Here is a 24547-nt window from a genome sequence, read left to right on the forward strand (position 1 = left end):
TGCTAAGGATTAGCTTTTCACTGTGGTCAAAAAGTCAAATAATTGGAGACAAAGTCCACATAGTCCATAACTCTCTGATGTGAAATGATCACAAGCTACAGCCAGCCAACTTTTTTCCAGGCTCCGCCAACAAAACATCATCACTGGTTGCAAAATGAAATGTTTGTGTATGTACAGTATATTTTACATTGAATGGATGACAATAATTGTTCCACGTTGAAACAATCTGTTAAAACCCACAGACCAATTCTCTGTCTACATCTGCTTTTTTATCCATCACAGTGCCCATTAAGACCTTGAATTTACAGCCTCCTCCTTACTGTATAATGTTGAGGAATTGCAGCCTTAAGCAGATGTACATTAAATCATTAATGACCCTGTGCTGTACGTCAACACTCCTGTTTACCACTCGCATTAAAACAGACCATATTAGGCTTCCTCAATCCCCATAATCACACTGTAACTGGTGGTGTGCCTCAGGGAAAGGGCTACGGAGAAAAGTGGTTACCGAATAGTAAGGATTTAAAGTCCTAGAAATCGAGTTAAAGTTGGACAATTGCAGGATAGAGAGAAAAAAATCAACAGTGTTTATGACCGCTCAGCTTTGAGTTCCAGGTTCCATTGATAGAAAAAAGCCCAGTGGTGTTAAGAGTCTTGTAAAGCTGCCCCCCCTCTGTGCTCTCCTTATTCCTCAGAGCCAGTGATCAGCAACAAGGAGTTTTATCATCCCATGCATGCTGTGGCTTTTGGCTGTGGGGGTTACAGTGGAGACGGGGAGGGGGGGGACGGGGCCAATTATGTCTGCTGAATGGTTGCTAACATTTTTACTGCTCCTCTGCCAAGCTAGCTCATAAACGAACAACTGCTCCAAATGACAGATTTGGCCACCAGTCCCAGCACAGGAGAGAGGGGGTAATGGGTGTAAATGTTGACTTATCATCAAAATGCTAGATCCTATTACATGTTCTGTTAGCTGCTGAAATATGCTAACATTATAATGAAAAATAACATGGGGCTTTAGTGGCAAATATAATAGGAGCACACGTATAACATGGACTTTTCTGTATTATCCCAAAATAAGGTCCTAGTTGTTACATTTATTCATCTTTAAATCCTGCATGTAATCACCAATTTTATGGAAATGCCATCAAAATAACTGGATTTATTCCCCAATTACAGTTTAAAGCTCCCATGAAGGGTTTTAAAGAGTTTATGAAACAGACTGGAATTAATACTAATGACTATTTATGACTCATAAAGGCAAATGAGACCATCAGCTTAAGGACATCTTAGTTTTTTTTTAGGGTTTAAACCTCTGTAGTGGGGTAGGTATCAATGACTGGAATAGCACACCAGTTTTTATTTCCATATGATTAGTGTTATGTCTGACTGTTAAAAGAAAACAGGATACGCTTTTTCATCATCTACAATGAATTAGGACACGTCACTTTATCCACAGGGGGCGCCGGACTGAGCACAAGCTAGTGGTCTTACTTTCGCAAACAATTCAAATAGCTGGCTCTTTTTATATGACCAATGGGAGCTGGCTCCAGTTTGCTAGCGAGTGAACTGAATATAAGGGTGCACCAAGCTTTATGCTATAAAGGAGGAGGCTGGGGTGGAGGCGGTTAAGCTTTGCCAGCAGCAGCTGCCTTGTGCATTTGCATGGATTGCGGAGAAGTACACCATATTAAAATACACTCAGTATTTAAACTCACTGTGTTGAGAGAAAGAGCTGCGATTGGCTGTGGAAGCTAGGACGATAATTGGGATCGGCTGGCTGCCAGCTGATCATGGCTGGGCATATGACTATGACTGTCCTGCATCAACTAATGCTGTGCTTCATTTCTTATTATAGATGGCAAAATAAAGGTAGACACCGCCAGGCCTCAGGCACACCTATGCTGTGAAAAATAAGGGTGCAGCTAGTATACTGTATATTTTTGTACCTTTAAAAGAACCAATTAGCACCTTTTTTCAAAGGGTGTACCACTCTAGTGTAACATTAATGTTTAATGCCAGTCACAATGTAAAATAGTGATATTTTCAGAATTACTTTGTTTGGTTTAATTCTGATGAGTTGTTTTAGTCAAACAGATGCACACGTATCAAAACATCACTAAATTTGGTTGATTTAGTAAAGCCAAAATGGAATCAGCCTGCTTTATACTCCCAATACCCAAAATATTTGTGCAAAAGTACTGAAGAAGTGTGCTTTCATATGTCTCTTCAAGTCCAAGCCAGGTGTCCCATTCCAAAAAACACAATGTTCAAATAGCCCTATAAACCTATCCCCAGTCAAAATGATTCTACATACAAGGAACACTGACTCAACAATGAGCCAAAAAACATTCCCGGCAGAGATCATTTTGATGTAAATATGAAGATATCGCTGCACAAGTATCATCTGGTAATGTAATCCTTTCTTTGTTCTGCCTCCTCAGTTCAACCAGTGGATGTATTGAAGGCGCTAGACTTCAAGAGCTCTCCTGAAGGAGTAAAGAAAACACCAGGCTTCTGCACAGTCCGGAGAGGATCCAAGCCCGACATCGCTTACCGAGTAGGAAAAACGGCTCAGATCAGCGCACCAACCAAACAGCTCTTCCCAGGTAATGTCACTCCTTTAGCCCCTCCCCTTTAAATACCAGAGCCTTAAGGGCAGTAATGATGCCTACTTCTAGAGCCATAGTGTATCTGGGCAAAAGAAGATTGGTTCCACAATATGGAAGTACTTAAGAACTAAATTACTTGTCAGTAAAATGCAAATATCATCGACCTTCTTATTCTGGTTTGTTTGGGACTGCATTCTTTTAGAATGACACAAGGCTAAATCTTTAAATCTGGTGGGCTTAGGAGATATTAAGGATTTCATTTTATTTCCTCTGTTGCATTCTGGACTGGGAGAAAACATTCCTCTGAGAAATCACCACTTCCTTATGAGAAATCATGACCCAATTTCTTTGAAACGTTAAACAACTGAAATTTTATTTCATGGAAAATGCTACAGTTTGGACCCCCAAAAAAGCTAGTTATTACAGAAAGACATGAGTACATACGTTTTATTTTATTCAGTTTTTCCCTAGACAGCATGAAAAATTGACACCTAAAACCTAAAACAAATGTAAGGATATCATGTGTGTACACCGTGGCTTTTTTACATCATAGACTTTTTACCACATTTGACCCACACTTGTAACCCACCTTTAGGTCACCAACCAAGGCAATACTTTAACAAATATTATTTTCCAGTGCATATATGTCATTTGAAGAACCTCCATCCATGTTGCATTCTGAATAAGGTTGTCAAAATGTCCAATACGTTGATGCTTTTCAAAACCATGCTTTTTAAAAGGTACAATCTCTGTTATCATAATGATGTAAAGTATCATAAATTCAAAAGCTGTGAGAAAAAAAAAACAATTTTCTTTCCTATACAACACGACTACACAAAACCAGTCCAACAAAACTTACATTAAACATGACATTACCAATGTTTTTGTGCAGTTCAGACAGTGTTTAGGAGCTCACTTGCAATATTTGATAAATAAACAAGAAATCAGACAGGATTAGGAGCCTAAGACTTAGAATTTAATTGCTATAGCATCAAAACATATGCCCATATAATTTGATAAACTGGAATTGTATTGATATTTAAAATGCTAATATAGTGACAGCCCTAGTTGTCAATTACTGTCTGCTAACTTTCTATAATTAAGGTATAATCAGAGTTGTAGTGGAGCCTGGAGAATTGGCTATACTCTTACCTACCCCCCTTATTTAAAAAAAAGTGTTCACTGAGCAACAGATAATGTGATACAACAAAGACATGTAGGATTATCTTGCATATTTAGATCATGTGAAAATGGGCTTTTAGTATTTGCACATTTTCACTGAACCTCTTTTGCAGGGAGTGAGGATCATTAGTGAAATTTACAGCCAGAAGAGCAGATTTCATTACCAGGACCACTGGTAGGCTGAGACAAATGCATTTTAAATGACTAATGCTGCTGACTGGGGGTAGACTAGTGTAATCAGATTACTTTTTTGTTGCTTGCCTTCCTACCGAGGGGATTTGGAAGTGGGTTTAGCTAAGGCAGGGGTGTCCAAACTATGGCCCGGGGGCCAAATGCGGCCTGCGGCCCACTTTTGATTGACCCGCAGCAAATTCTTGAGATAAAATGAAATGTGACCACATTAAAACCTGAAGCTTGTTCTTTAACTGTATTGTTCTTCTTGTTTTCAGCACAAAGCAGTGCTACCATGTTAAATCTGTAAACAAACATTTTGACAAGAAGATATCTTGATTAATAACGTCCAAATGGATTGTCACAGCAAATAGCAGCACTAATAAATTTTCAGGGGCAGAGCCAGTGGTAGCCAGGGCTAAATGGGGCTCCCTGAAATCTGATTGGATCCCCAAAATCCTGAAAATGACTGTCTATTAACAGCCATTAACCAGCTATTTAGGAATACTCAGTCCCTAAGAATGAATTAACCTACATTGGATTAGTCTCACTAACTTTAAAATCCTTACGTTGGGGGATATGAAAGTGGCCCCACCATCCTAATATATTTCTGTGGCTCTCAGTGGAAAGGGTTTGGACACTCCTGATCTCAATACTCCATGTATCTGCAGATACCCTGCTCCAGGACAGAACTCTAGTCCTGGAGTACTTTTTACACACATTATCCCTCACTGATCAAACATATGCAACAGAAAACTAGGTGTAAAGTCATTTCTATAGATCTTGGTATTTTGGGACTGAGTGCAGCCAGATCTGTGCTGGTTTCTGCACCAGATTGATAAATCAGGGCTATTAAGAGAACAAGGCTTTCAACTGTTTCACTGATAACCCCCCCAAAGATCTGTATATATATATATATATATATATATATATATATATATATATATATATATATATAATTAATTATATGAATGATATGATATGAATTTGACATCCCTATTCAAATGATCAAATAATTGTCCAGATGGAGCTGAAACCTTTAGTTTACTGTCTTGAACTGTTTAAAGGCATCCCTGAAACATCCTCAAGATATTTCCACTAGCCAAATAGCTAAAAAACATTATGAAACCATTAACTGCAATGAAATCCTTCACTGCAAACACCTGCCGTCCTCAATTCAGAGCAGATTCTCCAGAAATGATTTTCCACAACATGTGCATGAACGCGGGGATGTTTGAGAAAAAGCCCAAAAAGCCCAAAGGGGATTAGAGTCAGTCAGCGCATGGTGTATGAAATATGTCATAAACATGTGACTCAGGTTTAAAGGACATCAGCAGATATTTGTTATTTGACATTTTGGGGATACTCAGATATCAGTGTTGAAAATCAATGGGAGGAATTTTTCTTTTTGATGTTTTCTGAGCTGATTTGAAAGTATCTGTTCTAAAGTTTGATTGCTGGCAGGCTGGAGTTTCCTGTGTTTGGCTGGTAGAGTGAAAGTTATCAGTTTCAGAGAGAAGGTGAATTCACTGAGTCATCGTCTGCTGCTCAGCTGTTTGTGAGGAATACAGTCAGATTTATTTTATTAGGAAAGAGGCCACTCACTATCACAACAGCTTTCCAGCCTTGTCAGCTATAGTTTTGCAGTTGGAGTATGACAGTCGTTGTGTTTTAGTACAGTTTTAATTAGGGCTGTCAGCAATAACACACTGCCTGCAGTTGATTAAAGTCCATCATTAGTGAATTGATTTTTTTTAACAGTGATTAATGGTAACGTGTCCCTGAAGCCACAGTGATGTTAAATAAGCCCACCACTGCTCCCCAGTGACTCATTTCTGTTTCAAAAACTCAAAGACAGCTCACTGGACACATCAGAAATCATCTGAATATTGTGATATGAAACATTTCACTTTAATCTCCCTCCCAGTCCATACCAAATTCCTCTTTCTACAGTTAATCTCATGCCATAATCCTCAGTCTACCCAAAGTTCCTTATTGTCTTTCAAAAGAAAAATAAAAGCAGGTCTGTTTCCAAACAAGAAGTCAAATACCCTTACTTTAAGACAGACCAAAAAAATGTAACTGTGGTGCTGTAGAAACATGCAAGATGCAAAGATCCAAGATGGTAGAGTCCATGGAGGGGACCCTCCCTATTTTTGAATAAAAGGCTTATACTATATATATATATATATATATATATATATATATATATATATATATATATATATATATATATATTATGTTTCACCTTTACCAAGTTTGTTCTGCTAAATGCTACAATGCTAAATATTACACACTGCAACTTACGCAGTTTTGAATGCAAAATAGTTGAATTTTAAAATGCAAGAGAAAAGGGAGTTTAATCCTGACTAACAACCAAAGTTCTGAGGTTAACTGAGGTCAGTAAACATTTTTAATTGCAATCAACCCCAGTTTCAATGCATTTCTAATAACTAAACCCCCAGACCCCTTTTTCAATTGAAAACCTATAGAAAATGGCCAGTGGTGTAGTGGTGTGTGCAGAAGCATGTATACTCTTAAATTATATACTCTTTAGAAGTGGGTATACTCTTAAAATGATAAATAAAATTAGTGGGAATGCTCCATATACCTGCGTATACCCTGCACTATACCACTGAATATGGGCATATAGCGGTGGTGTTGATCAATTAAGCCCCAAACCTCAATATCTGAGAATAAATTATCTAAATTCTACATATTGTGTAAGACATATATCAAGGGAATTCCCTATACATGTCTAAACGCGGTTACTGCTATAGAATTCTTATGTTTGGTGGGGGGGTGTCTTTCTGAGGTCCAGCATCATGGACTGGTCCATAGATGTGAGCAAAGACATGGCCCATCCTGAATTTGACCGATGACAACCTTTTTATCTTAGTACTAAATACCTAACCTTACCGGTATGCATAAAAAGATACAAATTCTGTTCTTTGTTGCCTGTTAGAATATGTTTGATTGGTCACGAGTGAGTGAGTGGGCGTGTCTTACCCCCCACCCCTCCTGACATTCTAAAGGCATTTGTTTAAACTCCAGGGTAGATGCTCATCAGCTGAAACTCTGGGTTTGTTCCTGTTTAAAAGTTTTTACATAGTTTACATCAATTTGAGACTCAAATTATACCAGACAAAAATATTCATCAGTTCCTTTGTGACTGGAGTCCAACTGGCAAGAAAATGTCTGTGTTAAACAATTGTTCCAGTTTGTGCAGAAGGTGTTTTTAATCCTGGCTGGAACTTTAACAACTCAAAAATTGAATACAGACTGAGGTAAAAGACCAATATTAATGTGAGTTTTGGCACTGTCTGCCAGCACACCTTACCATTTCAGTAACGGAAATTTGAAGAGTATAATTAAAGCTGAGAGGTGAGGCGTTGGAGGTGACAGAATGTCCTCACAGACAGAATAATTGGACTTTTATTTCATTAGGATTAGTTATTCTGCCATTGAACCGAGCAGTTAAGGTTTTAAAAATATGACATTTGTTTGAGTATTTACAGCCTCGTAAAATTAAAGTGGCGAGATCAACACCACAGAGTCCTTTCACGGGACGCCAAGGTCTCCTTCAGCTTCCTTCATAAAAACGGCTACAGGTCCTGTTGTCTAGACGCCGGGGTTTAATGTGAAGAGAGGAAACTTAAAGCGCCTATAAAATCAACATTATTCAGTTTAGACTTTACAATGAAATTGAACTTTAATGACATCAGTAGTAGATGAATCTGAAACGTCGGGCATGTGATGAAATGGAATCTATCTTTAATGTATATTTAATGGCTGCAGAGCTCCATTATTGAAGTGAGTTATAGATATTATGTTCCAGCTGGAGGGCTGCATCCATTCATGTGAAAGGTGTATGAGAAGACTGATTATGTCACAGCAGTGCGTAGAAAGATGACTCGTCTTACAATCTCCTTCAATAATGGCCAACAAATGTGTCCTTCTCTCCCCAGATCATCCCTACTATAATTTCCTTGTCCTAAAATACATAATGCACAACAATCCAAACTAAATATCACACTCTCTAGTGGCTCAGATATACACTTTTAAAGTCTGAAAATAGTTTCTGCTCACTCTAAAAATAAAATTAAAATTGTAACTCAAAAGGATACTTTAATTTAAATCAATAAAATATATGTTGTTTTTATTTTATTCAGTCATAATCTTAACAGAAACCAAACTCAAAGATTAGTTCAGAGTCTTCTCCAAGATGCTGTCAGTGTGTTGTTTTCTTCTGAGTAGCCCTAGTTAATGTCTGGATGCCAAAGATAATGTGACAATTCTGTGCTAAAATCAGTTATTTATTTATTTATTTATTTATTACTAAGGCAATAATTAGAAGATATATTTTGATTTGGTCCTCAGTTGTGCTTATGCAAGGCAAACAGCCTCATCTTGTATGATTTTCTCAAATGCATGTGGCTTTATTGATCAGCATAAAAAAAATCTAAAAAACCATATCCCTTATATTTGTGAATTTTATCTTGGCTTTTTTCTGTAAATTCCTGAATTTTAATCCTCAAAATTATGATTTCTTTCTTGTAAATTTATTAACTTTAATCTTGAAAATTTAGGTTTTTTTAATCTTTAAATTCATTCATTGTAAAGTAAAAATATTGCTTTCTTTCTTGTATTTTTTTATGTAAATTGAGATAGAAATAGCCTTCTTTTTCTTGTAAATTTGTGATCTTTGTTCTGATTTCCAGATTTTTGTTTTTGAAAATATATTTATTCTAATATTGAAATTTTTTTTCTCTCTTTCTCTAATTTTCATCATTTCCAAGTACTTTCATGAATTTTAATGTGAAAAAATGAGCTTTGTTGTGCAGTTATGTTGTTATCCTGTATAGTTACATTAATTTAGCATCATTAGCTAGTTTTGTAGCAGCTAGTTCTGTTATGTTGTTATCCAGTGAAGTTACATTATGTTAGCACAATTAGCTAGTTCTTTTTCAGCAGTTTTGTTGGCATGACCAGAAGCCCCATTGCAAAGGCTGCTACCCTTGAATTAAGACATAACTTTAAAGAAAGGAATGGATCCATCAAAGAAATATTTCAAGAACGTGTGAGGGTGACATAAAAAGATCACCCAGTCTCATTTCAAAGCTAAATATGTTGCTAACCATTTAGCCCATAACTCATGAACCATTAAAGGAGAAACACACGGCTTGGTTCCATCTTGAGTTGATGAAATCTGTCTATAAACACATCTCAAGCTAACAGCTTATCACGTTAAATCTTATTTATATCCGTTAGAGGATTAAAGTGACATGTCTTTGTTTTGCTGGGGGCTGTGTGCTAGTTAAGCGCTAGCCAGTTCTGCCATATTTTGTAAATGAAAGACAGAGTGGTTTGAATCTAGTTATCTAAATGGCAACTAAAATGAGCAGTTTTCCCATAATAGCAAATTATTCCTTTCGGTAAAAAAAGGAAGCAGAGTAATAAACATTTCCTGTAACATCCTGGGAAATGGAGAAAACATTTGTGACATAAAATCCCCACAAGAGATTTTTAATTAACATGACTGTGGTTAGATGAGGCCGACCCCATGCGTCTAATTGTGTGAATCTGAAGCAGAGCTCTGACAAAAATGTGCATTTACCCACATTTTTGTATCCATTGGTCTCCGCTAACGTGTCTGCTTCTTGTTTCACCTTCAGGGGGAGTTTTCCCAGAAGATTTCTCCATCCTGTTTACCATCAAGCCCAAGGCTGGCCTGCAGTCCTTCCTGCTGTCTGTGTACAACCAGCAAGGCATCCAGCAGCTCGGCGTGGAGGTGGGCCGTGCCCCCGTCTTCCTGTATGAGGACCAGCATGGCAAGCCCGCCCCTGAGGAGTACCCCCTGTTCCGCTCCATCAACCTCGCTGACGGCAAGTAAGTGACTGACTGCTCCTCAGGAGGGCTCATGCGGTGGAGGTCAGACGTGGGTGGTAGATTTTAGGACCCCCTGGAATATTTCCTTACTGTGTCTCGTTTTCAGGGCATACTTCAATAAAACCTTGATTTCTGTGAGGTTTCTGTGATTGGCAGCGCATATAAAGCTCATCTTCAACACTTTATTCAGATTTATATTTTATCTTTTATCCTAAACAAAACCAATGTGCCTGACATAGTTTCTCAAGCATTTAGAGCATACTTATTTAACTCTTCTTGCATGGTTAACTGACACACAGCTCGGAGAATTTATTGTACTCTTGTTTTCTCAGTCATTAATACCATATGGGACAAGGCAGACAGTAATGGGAAATAAATTGCAGTCAGATTTGATGACAGTCTTTTGTTTTACTGATTATTTACAGCAGTGTTGAACTGATATACAGTAATGGGCAGGATCTACATGAATCGCATAGCTGTCTGGTGATGCTGACACTAATCATTGTTATTTGTTGCCATTTATTATAAGCAGAATTGCCTTGACTCCATGCACGTTTGTTTGTTTGTGGTTTAGTATATCAGGGGAAAAAGTGTTGCAGTATTGATATACAATATATTGCTTTCAGTTACTCACTAAAAATGCAACATACATAGCTAAAGGAGCTTTCATTAGTTAGTGTGCTGTATATAGTTAAAGGAAAGATTCTAATTAAACTGTTGCATTATGCATTCAAGACCATTATAGGTTATTTGCAGATGAGCAGCAGAGAACTTCCCTTGAGGGATAAGAAGTGATTTCTACATAGAGAAACGTCACCAAAACAGGCCATGTTTTGAGCTGTTATTAGCTGCTATTAAAAAGTAAAAAAAAGGAAAAGAAACAGCAGCAGGCAGGAATTTAAAAATCTCAGTCTAAAGCCATGTCTCTTGGTCTGTTTCCACAAAGCAATCCAGTTTGGTTCAGTCCAGTTTTGTCATGGTTTAGCAAATTAACCTTTTGAGACAGACGTTGCCATTTGCAACAAGCACAGATGTGTCATTCACAGCTATATTACTTTTGAGCTATAAATCCTCTAGCCACTTCCTTTCTTCTGAAAGCCCTCCGTTGTGCCATTCTAATGAATGCATCCATGTCTTTGTAGAACATTTTCTAGCAAGCCTAAAACTTGGGTGAGTTGCCAGGGTCTTTAAAGATTGAATCCACATCAATAGCTCTGATATGTAACATTTTTTACCCATTTTATAACCAACTTTTCGATCATCCCTGCCTCTAGCGACTAATAATGTTGCCATAACTGTGTATATCCCAGAATGCATTGTGACTGGGCTATGACAACCAATGGCAGGCTGTTCTGTCGTCACATCATGCTTTACCAAACAGCACATGTGTACACACTTAGAAACTGGAGAAGAGAGCCTGAATGGCTCATAAAGGAGAGAAAGAGACACAGAGAGGCTGTGATGTGTCCCTCGGTGTCATTGCAGACAGGAACTGCTTTGAATGACTCAAATTCCAAAAAAGCACAAGGACTTTTTTTGTGAGATTGTGAATATTTTGAAGATTTCTTTTAATCACAGAATGATTATTTCTTAACTTTGTTGTTCCCAAGAGATGGGAGAACACGTTTGTGCAAAAAAGCCCTTAGTCATGATTGTTTACTGTGTGAAATACACCAAAATCTTTGAGTTTTAATTTCCATTTAGGATGGTGTAACCTTTTTTAAAATTCAAGTAACTTTACTGCAACTCACATTTTCCTAAAGCCCAGGTTGTCCTGAAAAAAAGATGTTTAAAGCTTGACAGTGCATCACACGGTTGATATTTTATAAGCTTTTTAGGACAAAAAGTCCAACAAATAACAACAACAACAACAAGTAATAAATCAGCTGTAGAACATAGCAAGAACATGTATTTAGCTGGTTGTAATTCTAACTTACTTTGCTTCCTGTCTTGCAAAGATGGCACCGTGTAGCAATCAGTGTGGAGAAGAAGACCGTCACCATGATTGTGGACTGTAAGAAGAAGCTAACCAGGCCACTTGGCAGAAGCGACAAGGCCGTCATTGACACAGAGGGCATTACTGTCTTTGGTACCAGAATCCTGGATGAGGAAGTCTTTGAGGTAAGGCAGCCATATTGAACTACTTTTCTCTTGGGTTAAGCTAGCTGTGTTGTGATGGTAACAGAGACAAATGGATTGAAATGGTTTGCAGATTTGAGGGAAAATGTTTTCCTTTTGCTTTTGATTAGATTCCACAGTTATTCTGTGTGCTAAGTATTATAATAGAGCTGGTTAGCCAGTAGCCTGGGTTGTGGCCTCTCTGCTAACTGCCTTATCCACCTGTATTTGTTATTTTACCATTAAGTTTGTGTAAACTTAACTGCATAAAGAGCAGCATGGTACAGTGTGGGCTTTTTGTTAACTAGTGGGTGTATTAAGCTAGAGCTGGTTAACTTAAAGACCAGTAGCAAGGCAAACAGCTGGTATGGCCTCACTGATAACTGCCTTAGCCATTTGCATTTTTTATTTTATCTCTCTGTTTGTGTGAACTCTAAATACATAACAGAAAAAATTGTGAAAAGAAAGCTTTTAGTGTATTTGTGGACATATTGTGGATCTTTTTGTGGATCTTTTTGATAGATTTGGTAGCGTTTTAGGGTTAAAACTAGCTCCAGCTAATGCAAAGATTTGAGGTTGCTAACAATCTCCACATGTTAACAACTTCAAGAAAAAGAAAATATGGTACAAATCCCAAACCCTAACTTTGTTCAGTGCGGAAGGCATTGCTCCAGAAATGCTAATAGCTACATTAGCATTACTATCTTTTGGTTTTTGCATACAGATACAATCAAATTTATCCGTTAGAGTAAATCTGTGGTAAGAAATGGCCTCAAGATGTACCCTTCATTTATGCAGGAATATCTTTAACAAACACAGAGCAGACATTCACCACTACATTGAAGTAATTGAAGGGGTTTGGAAAGCTTACCTTGATGCCAGCAATTTCTCCACTCCGGCTAAGTACAAATGTAATTGAAAGCACATTGTGAATCTTACTCTCAATGAATCTCATTTACCATTGTGAAAAGGGACAATTTTAGTGTCTAATACTTTAAGTCCAAACGCTTTAAGGCCAAACCTTTTATTTGTATTTCATTAACTTCTTCATACGGTAAACGCTGAAATTTATTGGCCAGAACAACAATATTGGCTTTGTGTACTTGGCATGACCCAGGAGCAATGTCTGTGGAAAGACTACTTGCACAGTGAGCTGTTCAAAATGTGTTTCTGCCTCCACACTGGCTGAATTTGTTTGAATAGTTGACTTAATAGAAGAAAGACTGAGGCCTAATAGGCTGCAGTTGTTCACTTTGGACAATGTGTTTTCTGAAAAGCACAAATTCTGACACATATTACATAATCTAGTTAATACCTGTGACTATCAGGGCTCTGTATTATCATGTACAGCTGTGTGAGGATACTGAGGTGGTGGTTGTGAGAGTGGAGGTCCACGCTAACAGGTTTAGCACAGGTAACTCGGTGGAAAATGTGAGCTGAATGCTAGCTCTGAAAAGACAATAGGCTCTCTTTGATGTGTGCGTGTGGAATGCTTGCTAAGTAGAACAGCCTGCAAAGCGTTTGCCTGCAGGTCAGAGATGACTTTTTACAGAGGAGACACTTGATAATAGGGTCCTAATCTTCCCCAGTGATTGTTTTTTGGCAAGAAAAATCACATTTTTTAGATATGGAGGTGAAGTGATCTGCAATTCTAAGTCCCTCTGAGCAGACCTAATTATGTATTTTGTTAATTTTTCCTTTTCTTTTACTTCCAGCTCAATAAATTAGCTTCCAAATGAAAACACAAGAGAGAAAGCAAGTCATTAGAGTGTGGATTGTAATTAAAGTAATGAGGTGTTGATTGGGGATAAAAGTACCACTTCACTTTCTCCAAACCTCCTCTATTTTTGATTTAAGACCAGCCATTTGGCTTTGGTGACTGCTCTTTGTTTGAGCCTATATTATACTAAATGGTGTTGAATTGCAGAGTAATTTGTTTTGTTCTCTCCCTAAAAACCTGGAGAGGATAAAGGGATTGCTTTTCCTCCAAGGGCTGGAGCCTTTTTGCACGTTGCAAGGTGGTTTTAATCAGTGCATCGCACAATAGCTTTGCTGTGGCAGCTTTGCAAAAAAAAAAATAGCTGCCATATCTTAAAATGTAATTATTTCCAATTCGGGCTTAATAACCCCAGATTTGATGATTGCAAACTGGCTACTTGCAGACACACGACGCAGCTAATGGCAGAAATTCCTACTGGCCGCAGGCGTCTTGGCTAATTACTGAACAACCTTTTAGCTAAAAAGAAAAGAGTTTGTTTGTAGATGTATGTCATGTGTTTGGTTTGAATTTGTTGCTTATGGGATTAAACTTTGGCAAACGTGATCCCACAGCTGTTGTAGTTATACTACAATCAGTATATGTTGGAGGCTATGGAAACTTTGGGAATACTCTGGGCTGCATCATCTACTGTAGATAAACACAATGTAAAAATCTGAAACACTGTTTATTGAGTCCAGTCCCTTTGAGCTCTTGCATATGAATCTATACGGTTTGGATGCAAGCACATCTTTACATATTCAAGACCTAAAAAGGAATGGTTTCACGTAAATGGTAAAGGTAGGCTACAACACACAACATGTGGAGTAGATGTCACAAATTTTGCACCGGTCTGTCTGACCAAAGCAAAGCCGTCCCTTAGTGCTCAGCTCCCCTCCCATGTCTTCTTCGACCAAGTGACATGGTTTGTTGGGAATATCAGGGAATATCAACCACATGAAGTTTTCTTCGGTTTGGAAAGTCCATTAGTTCTCCTTGAATTGTCATCTTGCAATGAAACCCCTGCCACTACATACAGTGGGCAGAACATTCCCTCTCTCAGCATGATGGATGAGGGAGAGGTTCATAAAATACAAGCTGGAGGTACTGCTGTCCTCTCAGTGTCAACACAGAGCCAAGAACAACAAACCCACAAAAAGTTTGACTTTACTCTTTTTGCAGTCATCACTCATCTGTATATTTATTAATGACATACTGATATCTGCAACACTAATGTTTAGAATATTGCATATTTGGAAATTCCACTGGTTCTTCTTGAACCTTGCAACAAAATTCTGCAATTTTGCCCTAACAGAGAGTATCACTGAGCGGGCAGAGCCAACTCTTCCCTCAGGCAGTGGCAATTCAAATGGCTGTGCAGGGATGGGGTTCACATGAAAAAGAAAACGATCTCAAACATGTCCGAGCTTCTGAGCAAAAACAAGAAGGAAAATCAAACTTGATGACCTATTGAGTGTACTTTTGATATTCAGTATGCCAAGTGAACATATAGATGTAGGTTGCCAACACTTTCTTGGAGCTCAACTTAAACAGTTGACACAGCTATGTGAGTTGAGTCTGATATGTATGTTTCTAATGGAAAATATTTGTGTCAACTCAGCATTTTTAGTGATAAGCTTGTTATGCTCTAAGTGGCAAAATGAAGTGCTAAGTTTGGCCCCTTAACTCAAAAACCTGTGAAACTTTTTACTGAACTATTTTATATTGGGCCCTCATATTTGTTTTTACAGTGTAAAGGAAGCACCATTCTATCAGTGTGAGCACAGAGCTGAGAACAACAAACCAAATGGAAATTTAACTTCACTGAATTTTTTTTATTGTCATTAGTCAATTCAGGATGAGTATCGAAATCTGGAACTGACATGGCACAGGTTCCAACACATCTGATACCTACTGGACCAAATTACACGAATTACGAATGATTTATGAAGTCAGTTGGTTCTGCTTGAATCTTACTCTTGCAACAAAACTCTGCTTTTGCATGATCCCTGATAAGCTATTTCTTCTTCCCTGCATGGTGGCAGGACTAACAGTTGGACAGGGAGAGGTTCACATGGAAAAATATGTATCAAGTATGTTTTAACCTCACTGACACACTGGCAGCCAATGTGCCATTGTTGTGAACAAAGAGCTAAGAACAATAAACCCAGAGGAAGTTTGGCTTACCTCATGTATTAGAAATACATTACCATACATTTAGTCAGATCTACTTCATACTTTATCAATATTTTAAGTTGTTCCACGTTATACCTTCAGATCTGTTATTTGTAAGATTCTCATCATGTTTCATTATGTTGCTTTAAGCAGAGCATAAGCTATAGCTTAGTTTTCCATTGAGTTATCCATACAATTATAGATTAAAAGCTAACAGATGAGCGAACATTTTGGCTGTTTAACATGCCTAACCCTAGCTTTACAATTCTGGAGCCAAACTGAAGTTTAATTACTGAAGTTGGCTGCGAACTTTCTTTCAAAAACAGCTTTGAGCAGCGGGCATATGGCTACCTTTCTGCAGCAGATTGCATAAGCAGGTGTCAAAGCTGGAAGCAGAGGGATGACTGAAGGCTAAAGGAAAATATGATCAGTGTGTTCTTAGTCTTGGCTCAGATTGCACAGCTGTTTAAAAGATATGCTCACTGACCAGTTCTCCCAAATCCTTTTTTTTTTCTCTTCTTTTTAATAAAAGCCCACAGAATATTTGAATCATCTCTCATCTTTATGCAAATCCTTGCTTCAGATTTAAAGATGGGACTGGATTCTTTGTTTTTGCAGTTATCTGAGGGTGTGATGTCGAATGGATGCATAAATACGTGCGTCTGTCTGGGAGGAGGATAGGCAGAGAGACAGGAGAAGATGGTTTGTTTGTCTGTCTGTCATTACTGCATAACAGATTGTTCCAAAATGCCATCCCTCAAGCAGGACAGACTCTGGCAGAGGACTCTAACAAGGCTCTGATGTGCTCTAAGCCTTAAAGTGATTCATTGTTTATGGTCGTGCTGGCTGGAAGAGAATCAGTGGGACTGTTTCTCATCTGCTTCAGTCACTTTTCACTCTCCAGGACCCGTCACAGAAAGTTTTGGTTAGGGTTGTGTAATAGAAGCATGGTAGTTAACTCACCAGCGTAAAGGCATTGAGAGTGTCAGTCACATTTCATCATTTATTTACACCCACAAACAGACAACTGCAAAGCATCTTTTTCATTAGATTTCTCTATCCCCAGTACATGATATTAAAATGTCCTTTCTGTCATAAAATGTCTGTTTGTGATCTTTTTTGTCCTTTGTGCTGTGACCTTTTGCAGCTGCTCCAGCACAGCCAGGAAATAATGGACCCACGGTGATTCTTAAAAACTTTTGAGGTGAAAAGAGCAGAAAGGAGGGAAAAGACAGTGACAGAAAGAGGAAAAACGAGTTGAGAAGGTGCAGGATAGAAAAGCAAGCAGATGGTTCAAACAGTTCAACAGTTTTGCGAGCTACTGGCAGGAGAAATGGTTTAATATCAGAAAGGTTGAAAGACATTTGTATGCCCCCAGTGCATGAAAAGAAACTTTATCCCCAGGGTGACCACAGAGGCTGCGTTTGATAAAACACTGGGAGAAATCTGGAGAGCGTTACACATTTTTCCTCCTCTCTTCGTCTTGGTTAATTGTTGTCCTTGTACAGTTTTGAAATTCCATCTCTCTATTTGTTCTTTCAAGATGTGATCCCCTCCCAGAGTTTGGAAAAGCTGACTTTTTATTCAACGTCAAATGTGCCGGGGTTGTGCGGATTTTGACGCATGAGATAAAATAATGAAAATACAGAAGTAAGTTATGGCTACAGAAGACTCTGCAGCTTTGCATTTTTTAAAGCAGAAACATCTGCATGAGACTGTCGGATTTGAGCAGATGTGGTCTGCATAGCTTATGAACCGGCCACATCTGGCTAATGATGCACCTGGACGTACAGAGACAGGCAGGTCACCATGATAACAGGACATGCTTAATTAAACTTTTTCTCATGGAAGATTTTGACCGAAAGGTCTGGGAATCATTGAATTTGGACGGTTTTTGTAGAAAGCAGGGTGTTTATATGCACATGTTTTGTCACTTTCAATGTGAAAAGTTGCAGCATTAATGTTTGTCATATAAAAATGCTTTCTCATTAGTAGCAGTAAGAACAAAACATAAAATTGATCACACAAGCTTATCATTTGTCATCATGGCACTCTTTTTCTCCTGCCTCTGCATGTATGCATGTGTCTGTACTGGGCCAGACTGCAGATGCTTCTGGCATATTTCCAAATGTGTCTTCCAGGTGCATCTATATCCTGCAGCTGTTCCTGCAGGCAAAGTGACCTGCTACAGCTGGCCAAAGACAATTACCTTTCTAACTTTAATACTTCAGTAAATGAGAACTAGCTTTCATTTGTTTTTGTTAACCATAAATCTGACATATTTTCCACAATACAAAGTTTTGTCTGTAAAAAGTTCCAACATAGTTAGAAATACTTAATTTGTTGGACCATGACACAAGAACAGGATTTCAAATGACCTTTAAAAATTACATTAGAGAACCAAAAAAGATAAACTCACTCCATGTGAGTAGTTAGAGTCTGAAAAAGGAAGGAATAAAAAAAGATGCCAAAAAATTATTGAGGTATTTGGCACCAGCTTAGTGCTGGACTAGTTCTGTGCTATAGCATGTTTGTGCCTTATATTTTATTATATATTACAGTTACTATGGGCAATATTTATTGCCTCTTGCCTACTGCATTGTCTCATCTCATCTCCTGTCTTATCCTGTCCTGTCCAACCCTATCGTATTGAGTTACCCTGCAATTCCCAACCCTACACAGCAAAATCTGAGTGTTGAATTCTCTCTTTCAAAATAATAATTTTAACTCTGAGTCAAAGACCTTCTGTGTTGGAAGTAATGGACAGTTGATCCAGTGCAAAACCAACTCTGCAGAGTTTCAGTTGATCTAAGCTTCGCCCACTACCATTCTAAATCTGGTGGGACTGTGTTTTCCTATCATGCCCTTGGGCATAGTTGTGTTTCGATGTTACAGTGATCACTGCTGGGATTCCTTTACTTATGTTTCAGTCAGGACCACTTTGTGGCCATGAATATTTCTTTAGTAGCAGTTACTGATTAGTATTTATTCCTGTTATTCATATTTAGCGGTGTGGCTGTTCAAGGATCTCAGCCTACATGGAAAGCACTGTGTAGGAACAGCACACGTTCCTGGTCTTCCTATGCCAATAAGGAAAGCATAAGGCAGGGAAAGATACAGCAACAAACAGAGCAGAACAGGCATCAATGACACCAGAATAGCATTGATTAATCAGAAGCAGGATGAAGGAGGAGCTGGGGTGGAAGACGGTTGCAAGAGCAGCTTGCAGAGAGAGCAGTAGAGCATAGCCTGGCAAGAGCAGCGATTAGTCAATAGCAGGCTTAGAGCAAATCAGCTGATCTCAATTATTCCAGCACTTGACTCTGTGGCCTGCCTGAACTAATGCTATACGCTTGATTTCTGCTGTTGTTGTTTTTAATGTTAAGCCCTTCTGCACCATGAGTGAAGTTAACCACTAAGTTGATCATGTGTGGTAGACAATGACCTACAAAAGAGGACAGAGTGCAGACAACTCAGGGTGTATTCCAGCTATGCATCTGTCTCTTTGCTCCATAAGACACCTTACTTTGCCTCAGTTGATTGATGTGAGGTGGCAATCTTTTTTAAGTATGAGAAGTTCTTTATACAGTGTAATGTTTGAATTATTAACACCTCATTTTATTCATTTAGAATAATATAAACTTTGAACAAATATTGACTTTATTAAAAAATCAACACCTGTGTTAGATTAACAATTGAAAGAGTGGACACACACCATACTAGTGTAAGATTTAACTCTCAGTGTTAATCTAACTCTGGCAATTTTGCTATGTATAGCAGCTGATTGAGGGTAATTTCAAATATATTTGAAATTTACACCAAGTAAGTGGGACACTGCCTAAGTTATACTAAAAAATAAGGGTTAAAGTGCATACTTTAGAACAGATTAAACAGTATCACAGATACTCTACTGACATATTAATGTTATCCTATTGTATCCTGCTGATATCAGATCAGATTGGATCTTATTGGATTGTGTGGTGTAGTCTTGTGTCGAGTTATATATAGTTACCCTGTGATTCCCAACCCTTGCAACCTTTGCATTTGTGGTAAAAGTGTTGATGAAGTGATAAAGATAGTTTTATATTCAGTAGAGTACAGTAAAGTTAGACTTACAACTGATGTTCTGGTAAGAAAGGGCACAGTTTTGGCTGGTATCCGTCCAGAAATGAACACTTTAGTGTTGATACAGTATGGCCTTCATTATATGGTGTCAATACAAAATCTACTCCTTTGTTTACAGTTCTCATTAGTCCAACAAATGCAGGAAGTAAACCCCCTTACTCTGCATGTTCACTCTGATCTGTTGCCAGCAGAAGCTTTCTGCCTCTCATCAAAGTCCCGCCTTTATCTCTGAGGTCTATAACGTGCACTGTTTTGATGAAAAGGTATTGTATGCTCCTGATCTGACTCATTTGATCACTGCACCCAACCCTACTACGGATATCTGTCCCACTGAATGGCATTTAAGGCAGCATATTTGACATTTTATTAACAAAGCAAAGTCAAGGACAGATTTCGTGGTCTGCTGAGGCCTTGTAAGAGTTAATCATCCAGCTGCCAGTTATTCTCCTTAAGTGACTCCTGTTTCCAGTGGGTGTGGGCTTTGTTTTGGGAGGGATGCCCTTCATAAAAACGTCTAGGTCACCTCGCCCAAGGACAATTCATTGGTCTGTGTGCTGTGTTTGCATTTCTCAGCTTCAAATCAGATGGGCTGGAGTGCTTGGGGAAAAACCACTGGTGTGTTGATTTAAAATCAAAATAAAAACAGTCATAGTCGTAAAATGGTTTGCTTGTGGGTAGATTTAAGACGGACAGATGGATTTAATGATGATTTCTCTGCTCCTAAATCAGTCGGTTTTATCCTTCAGGTCTGTCCCATTGTTACAGTTAAAGATGAAGGTTAGCATGTCAGCCGCATTGTATTTACACACATTGACTTTGTACACAAACCCATTAATAAATCCATTGAAGTGCAGCCTGCACGCATGATTTATCTCGCTGTGTCCGTGCCAGTTCTTAGTTGAGCCAGAGCAACGCTGTAGATCATTCTTGGAATTCTGAGGATGAACCTCGGCAGATGCCAGAAAGATGCGCAATTCAGTCCAGACAGAAACATCAACAAATGCACGGAGATTCAGACGAGGGAGACACAAACGGTAAAAGAGGACAGGGGGGAGGCAGTGAGAGGGATGCCAAGCTGGAGTATGGGCTTTATAAATGGGTCTTATTGTGGGTGGTCCCTCTCTTGACGTTTTTGGACTCTCCTGCAGGTCTTTAGTACATGATTGTTTTCCTCTTGTAGTAAATACACGCATTATTTTCTCAGATAGAGTACACATACAGAAAGCCAAACGTTGAAAAGAATGAGTGAAACCAAATGAATATGATAGTTCCTGCCCATGTGCACAGGAAGACATAAACAGGAGGAAGCAGACAGATTTCGTGCCATTTGCAACCGTCTGTAATTTTAACTGGCATTGACTGTGCGTCCATTTGTGCTGAATTATCAGATGGACATATGGTAGAAAGTGGCTTTGGCTGTCTTAATTTAAAACTTCTGTTTGGTGTTGCAGGTTGTGTTGTAATAGGATGTTTTGAAGGTTTAATTCTCTTTTGTAGATATGCTTTGCTCTACATACTTAAACACATAAACACAGTTATAATCACAGTGTAATCTGCTGGCCAAACTTGGGTATTAAATCAACCGCTCAAAGAGGAGATTCTCCCACTCTCCCCTCACTGATTTTTTTTCCCACTCTGAGGAGTGAACTCGCAGACTCCTTGATAACACACTTGCTGAAGGCCACTGATGTCAACTGTTATTTCAACTCCAAAAATATCCCAACATTTTTGGGATGGGCTGCATCTGTGAAAGCAAACAGCTATGCTTTCACACCCTTATTTGGATCTTTTCCCACAAGCCTCTTTGTAAAATTCCTGCAAGAAGTCGGGGTGAAGTAATGTGTGAATGCAGCAGGCCTGATCAGGATAATCCAGTACAAGTAAAAGAGCTGTGGATGATGTTTCTATCATGCAACTGATGCAAAACTGGTTGTTTGTGTGCATTTAATGAAACTTCCTCATACCATTTTCTGCCTAGTGTGAAGCATTACTTTGATATTGTTAAAAGTATAAATACAGAGTCACTATTTCACCATCCATCGTCATCACATGGATAAGTCACAGTCATAGACTAATACTATGGCTTCCTCTGCATCAATTTTATGTCACGTCCTCCTACAGGGACCTCAGTCCCACTTCACCCCATCTAACAGGGGAAAATGTCATGATGTGAGGGACACATGACAAAAAGGCAACTCAGGAAAGTTCTCCAAGGAGTTCATATATAAAACTGGCTTTTATTATTGGGTTTTGTTTCTTCTTTTGCAGTTCTTTTGTAAATCCTCTAACCCAGAAACTGCAGATCCATCAATGGATGAGCTTTACAGTGTTGCACATTTATTCATCTGCCTTGTTGGTGGGATCCTGTCCTCCGAAATCAAGCCTGACCTACGTTTCAATCCGAGATCCTAAAAAATTGTATACACTCTGCCCTCCTCTATTACCACTGTTGGATTGTTGTGAAAAGCCTGACAGTTATAGAAAAGCCGATGACTGATCCTGGAGGTGGCCATGGAATCTAATTGGCAGGGGTGTAAAGTAACTAATTACATTTACTCTCATTACTGTAATGGAGTAGATTTTTGTGTGTGTTAAAATCCCTATGTTTACTTTTACTTAAGTATATTTTGAGTCAAGTGTTGTACTTAAATACATTTTAAAAAGCAGTAAAGAAATAAACACTAAAAGTCACAACAAGTATATCCAAGCTTTCTGCCAACCAGTCATTTGGCTTTTACAGCACATGACAGTTAGTACATGCACATAACGAGAGAATTATTTCATATTTCTTCCCAAAACAGCTGTTGCATATTAATTTAGGTTAAGTCAAGCCTTAAAATAAATTATCTGGTTGGAGGTTCATATTTTATTGTTGTTATTGTACATTAAGGACAGGTCATATTTCACTGTGAAAGCCCCTTGGGTATCAAAAGTAGCTACTCAGCGCTCAGTACTTTGAGTATATTTTAAAAGACTTACATTTTATTTTACTTGAGTAGATTTAAAGACCAGTACTTTTACTTTTTTAACCAGAGTAACTGTACTTTTACTTGAGCACATTAGTCTGGTACTTTTTCCACCTCTTCTAATCGGCCAGCCCAAAGTCACTGACCATTACCAGCTTTTTGCATTGTCAGAGGGAAGCAGTACTTATGTTAAAATCTTCTTTTTTTTGGACTGTGATGCAGGCAACTTGAAGTTTTCTGTACATTGCAATGAATACATTTAAAATACAATATCCATATTCCATGTCCGTCTTCAGGTGGATCCATCTTGGAAAACTTCGCTGTCAGAGAATGACTGGATCAACCACACTGAAAGCTGTTCTTGGTGAAAATGTGTCTTTGGGTTTCATCCAACAGACTTTGTCAGGAATTTGATTTACCAACTGGCTCCATTGATAGTGAACAACAATTACAGCTCACTGGGCAGTGCATGCCTTCCACATCATACATTTTAGTGCTCTGATTGGCCCATATTGAATGTGTAAGACAGAGGGTTTGTCCAATCACCCTTCCAAGTATTTTTTGAAAGGTTCTGCCCCTCCAGAATGTGGTCTATGGGCTCTTGCTAAGATTGATGTGAAAGATTGATTTCCCATGACATGGATATGTGATGTCCATCATATGTGACAAGTTAAGGCCCTTACTATTGGCCCCCACAAGTTACCCGCAACAAGCTAGCACTTGACCAGGGTTTTTCAAGTGGGAACAGTTCAGTCAGTTAGTCCCACAACACCTCAGCAGGGCTGAACAGTGAGCTCAGGCACCCCAGAGGCAATCACCCCTAAATAAATTGTTGCCCTAGTTGAAGTAATCTACCCCTGCCCTTGATGACTGCTGGTGAATTTAAAGTAATTTACATTATGTTTACTCAGAGGAAGCTAGACCTGCCTGTGAAAGATAACCAAACATTATAGCATTAGCAGCACAGCATGGGACAGCAGTAGGGTGACTGTATGCTTCCTCTGCACACATTTATAAGTCCATCTGTAGAATTCAAACATGTGTTTGTCTTCTGGTTATTATTTGGGTTACTCTATACCCTGCTGAGATTAAATGGTCATGTATGATCGACATAGGGCGGTGAATATCTAATGTGTTCCAGAGCTCTAAGCTTGTACAGATGTTGCCTTCTGTAATTTAATGCAATCAGCATGTATGTGCTTCCTCCTGGGGGGGCCACCATGATTGCAGCCTTCTTTCACCTTTCCACAGCACTGTTGGCCTATTTTCTCCTCTTTGGGACTTACTCTGGGCTGGTCTTTAAAAAGGTCAGCTGAGGTGCCCATATGTTAGATGGGTATAGATAACATTCTCTACATTAGCGACATAGGGGGAGAAATTCCTTTGGACATGACTGTGGAAAAAAGATCCTTTGGCTGATGGAAAGGTTTGGAGCGTGGATCTAATTTCCTCTCCCAAAAGCTCATGAAAAACAGACAGCCTCAGATAAGTACAGAGCGTGGTTATTTATCTGCTGTGTAAGGGGGCTTGCTGTCCCTAATGGCTGAATGAGG

General features: G+C 38.7%; 1 protein-coding gene across 2 annotated transcripts in view; it reads left to right on the forward strand.

Moving 5' to 3' along the window:
- LOC121520793 (collagen alpha-1(XI) chain-like) overlaps positions 1-24547 on the forward strand; it is a 162556-nt gene that overhangs the window by 8292 nt on the left and 129717 nt on the right. For both annotated transcript variants that reach the window (XM_041804410.1, XM_041804412.1), the window contains exons 2-4: positions 2445-2609; positions 9641-9854; positions 11813-11975. In XM_041804410.1, the coding sequence (XP_041660344.1) occupies positions 2445-2609; positions 9641-9854; positions 11813-11975 (542 nt within the window). The remainder of the gene's footprint in view (positions 1-2444; positions 2610-9640; positions 9855-11812; positions 11976-24547) is intronic.

This window comes from Cheilinus undulatus, linkage group 13, assembly GCF_018320785.1.
Source record: "Cheilinus undulatus linkage group 13, ASM1832078v1, whole genome shotgun sequence".
NCBI lineage: Eukaryota > Metazoa > Chordata > Actinopteri > Labriformes > Labridae > Cheilinus > Cheilinus undulatus.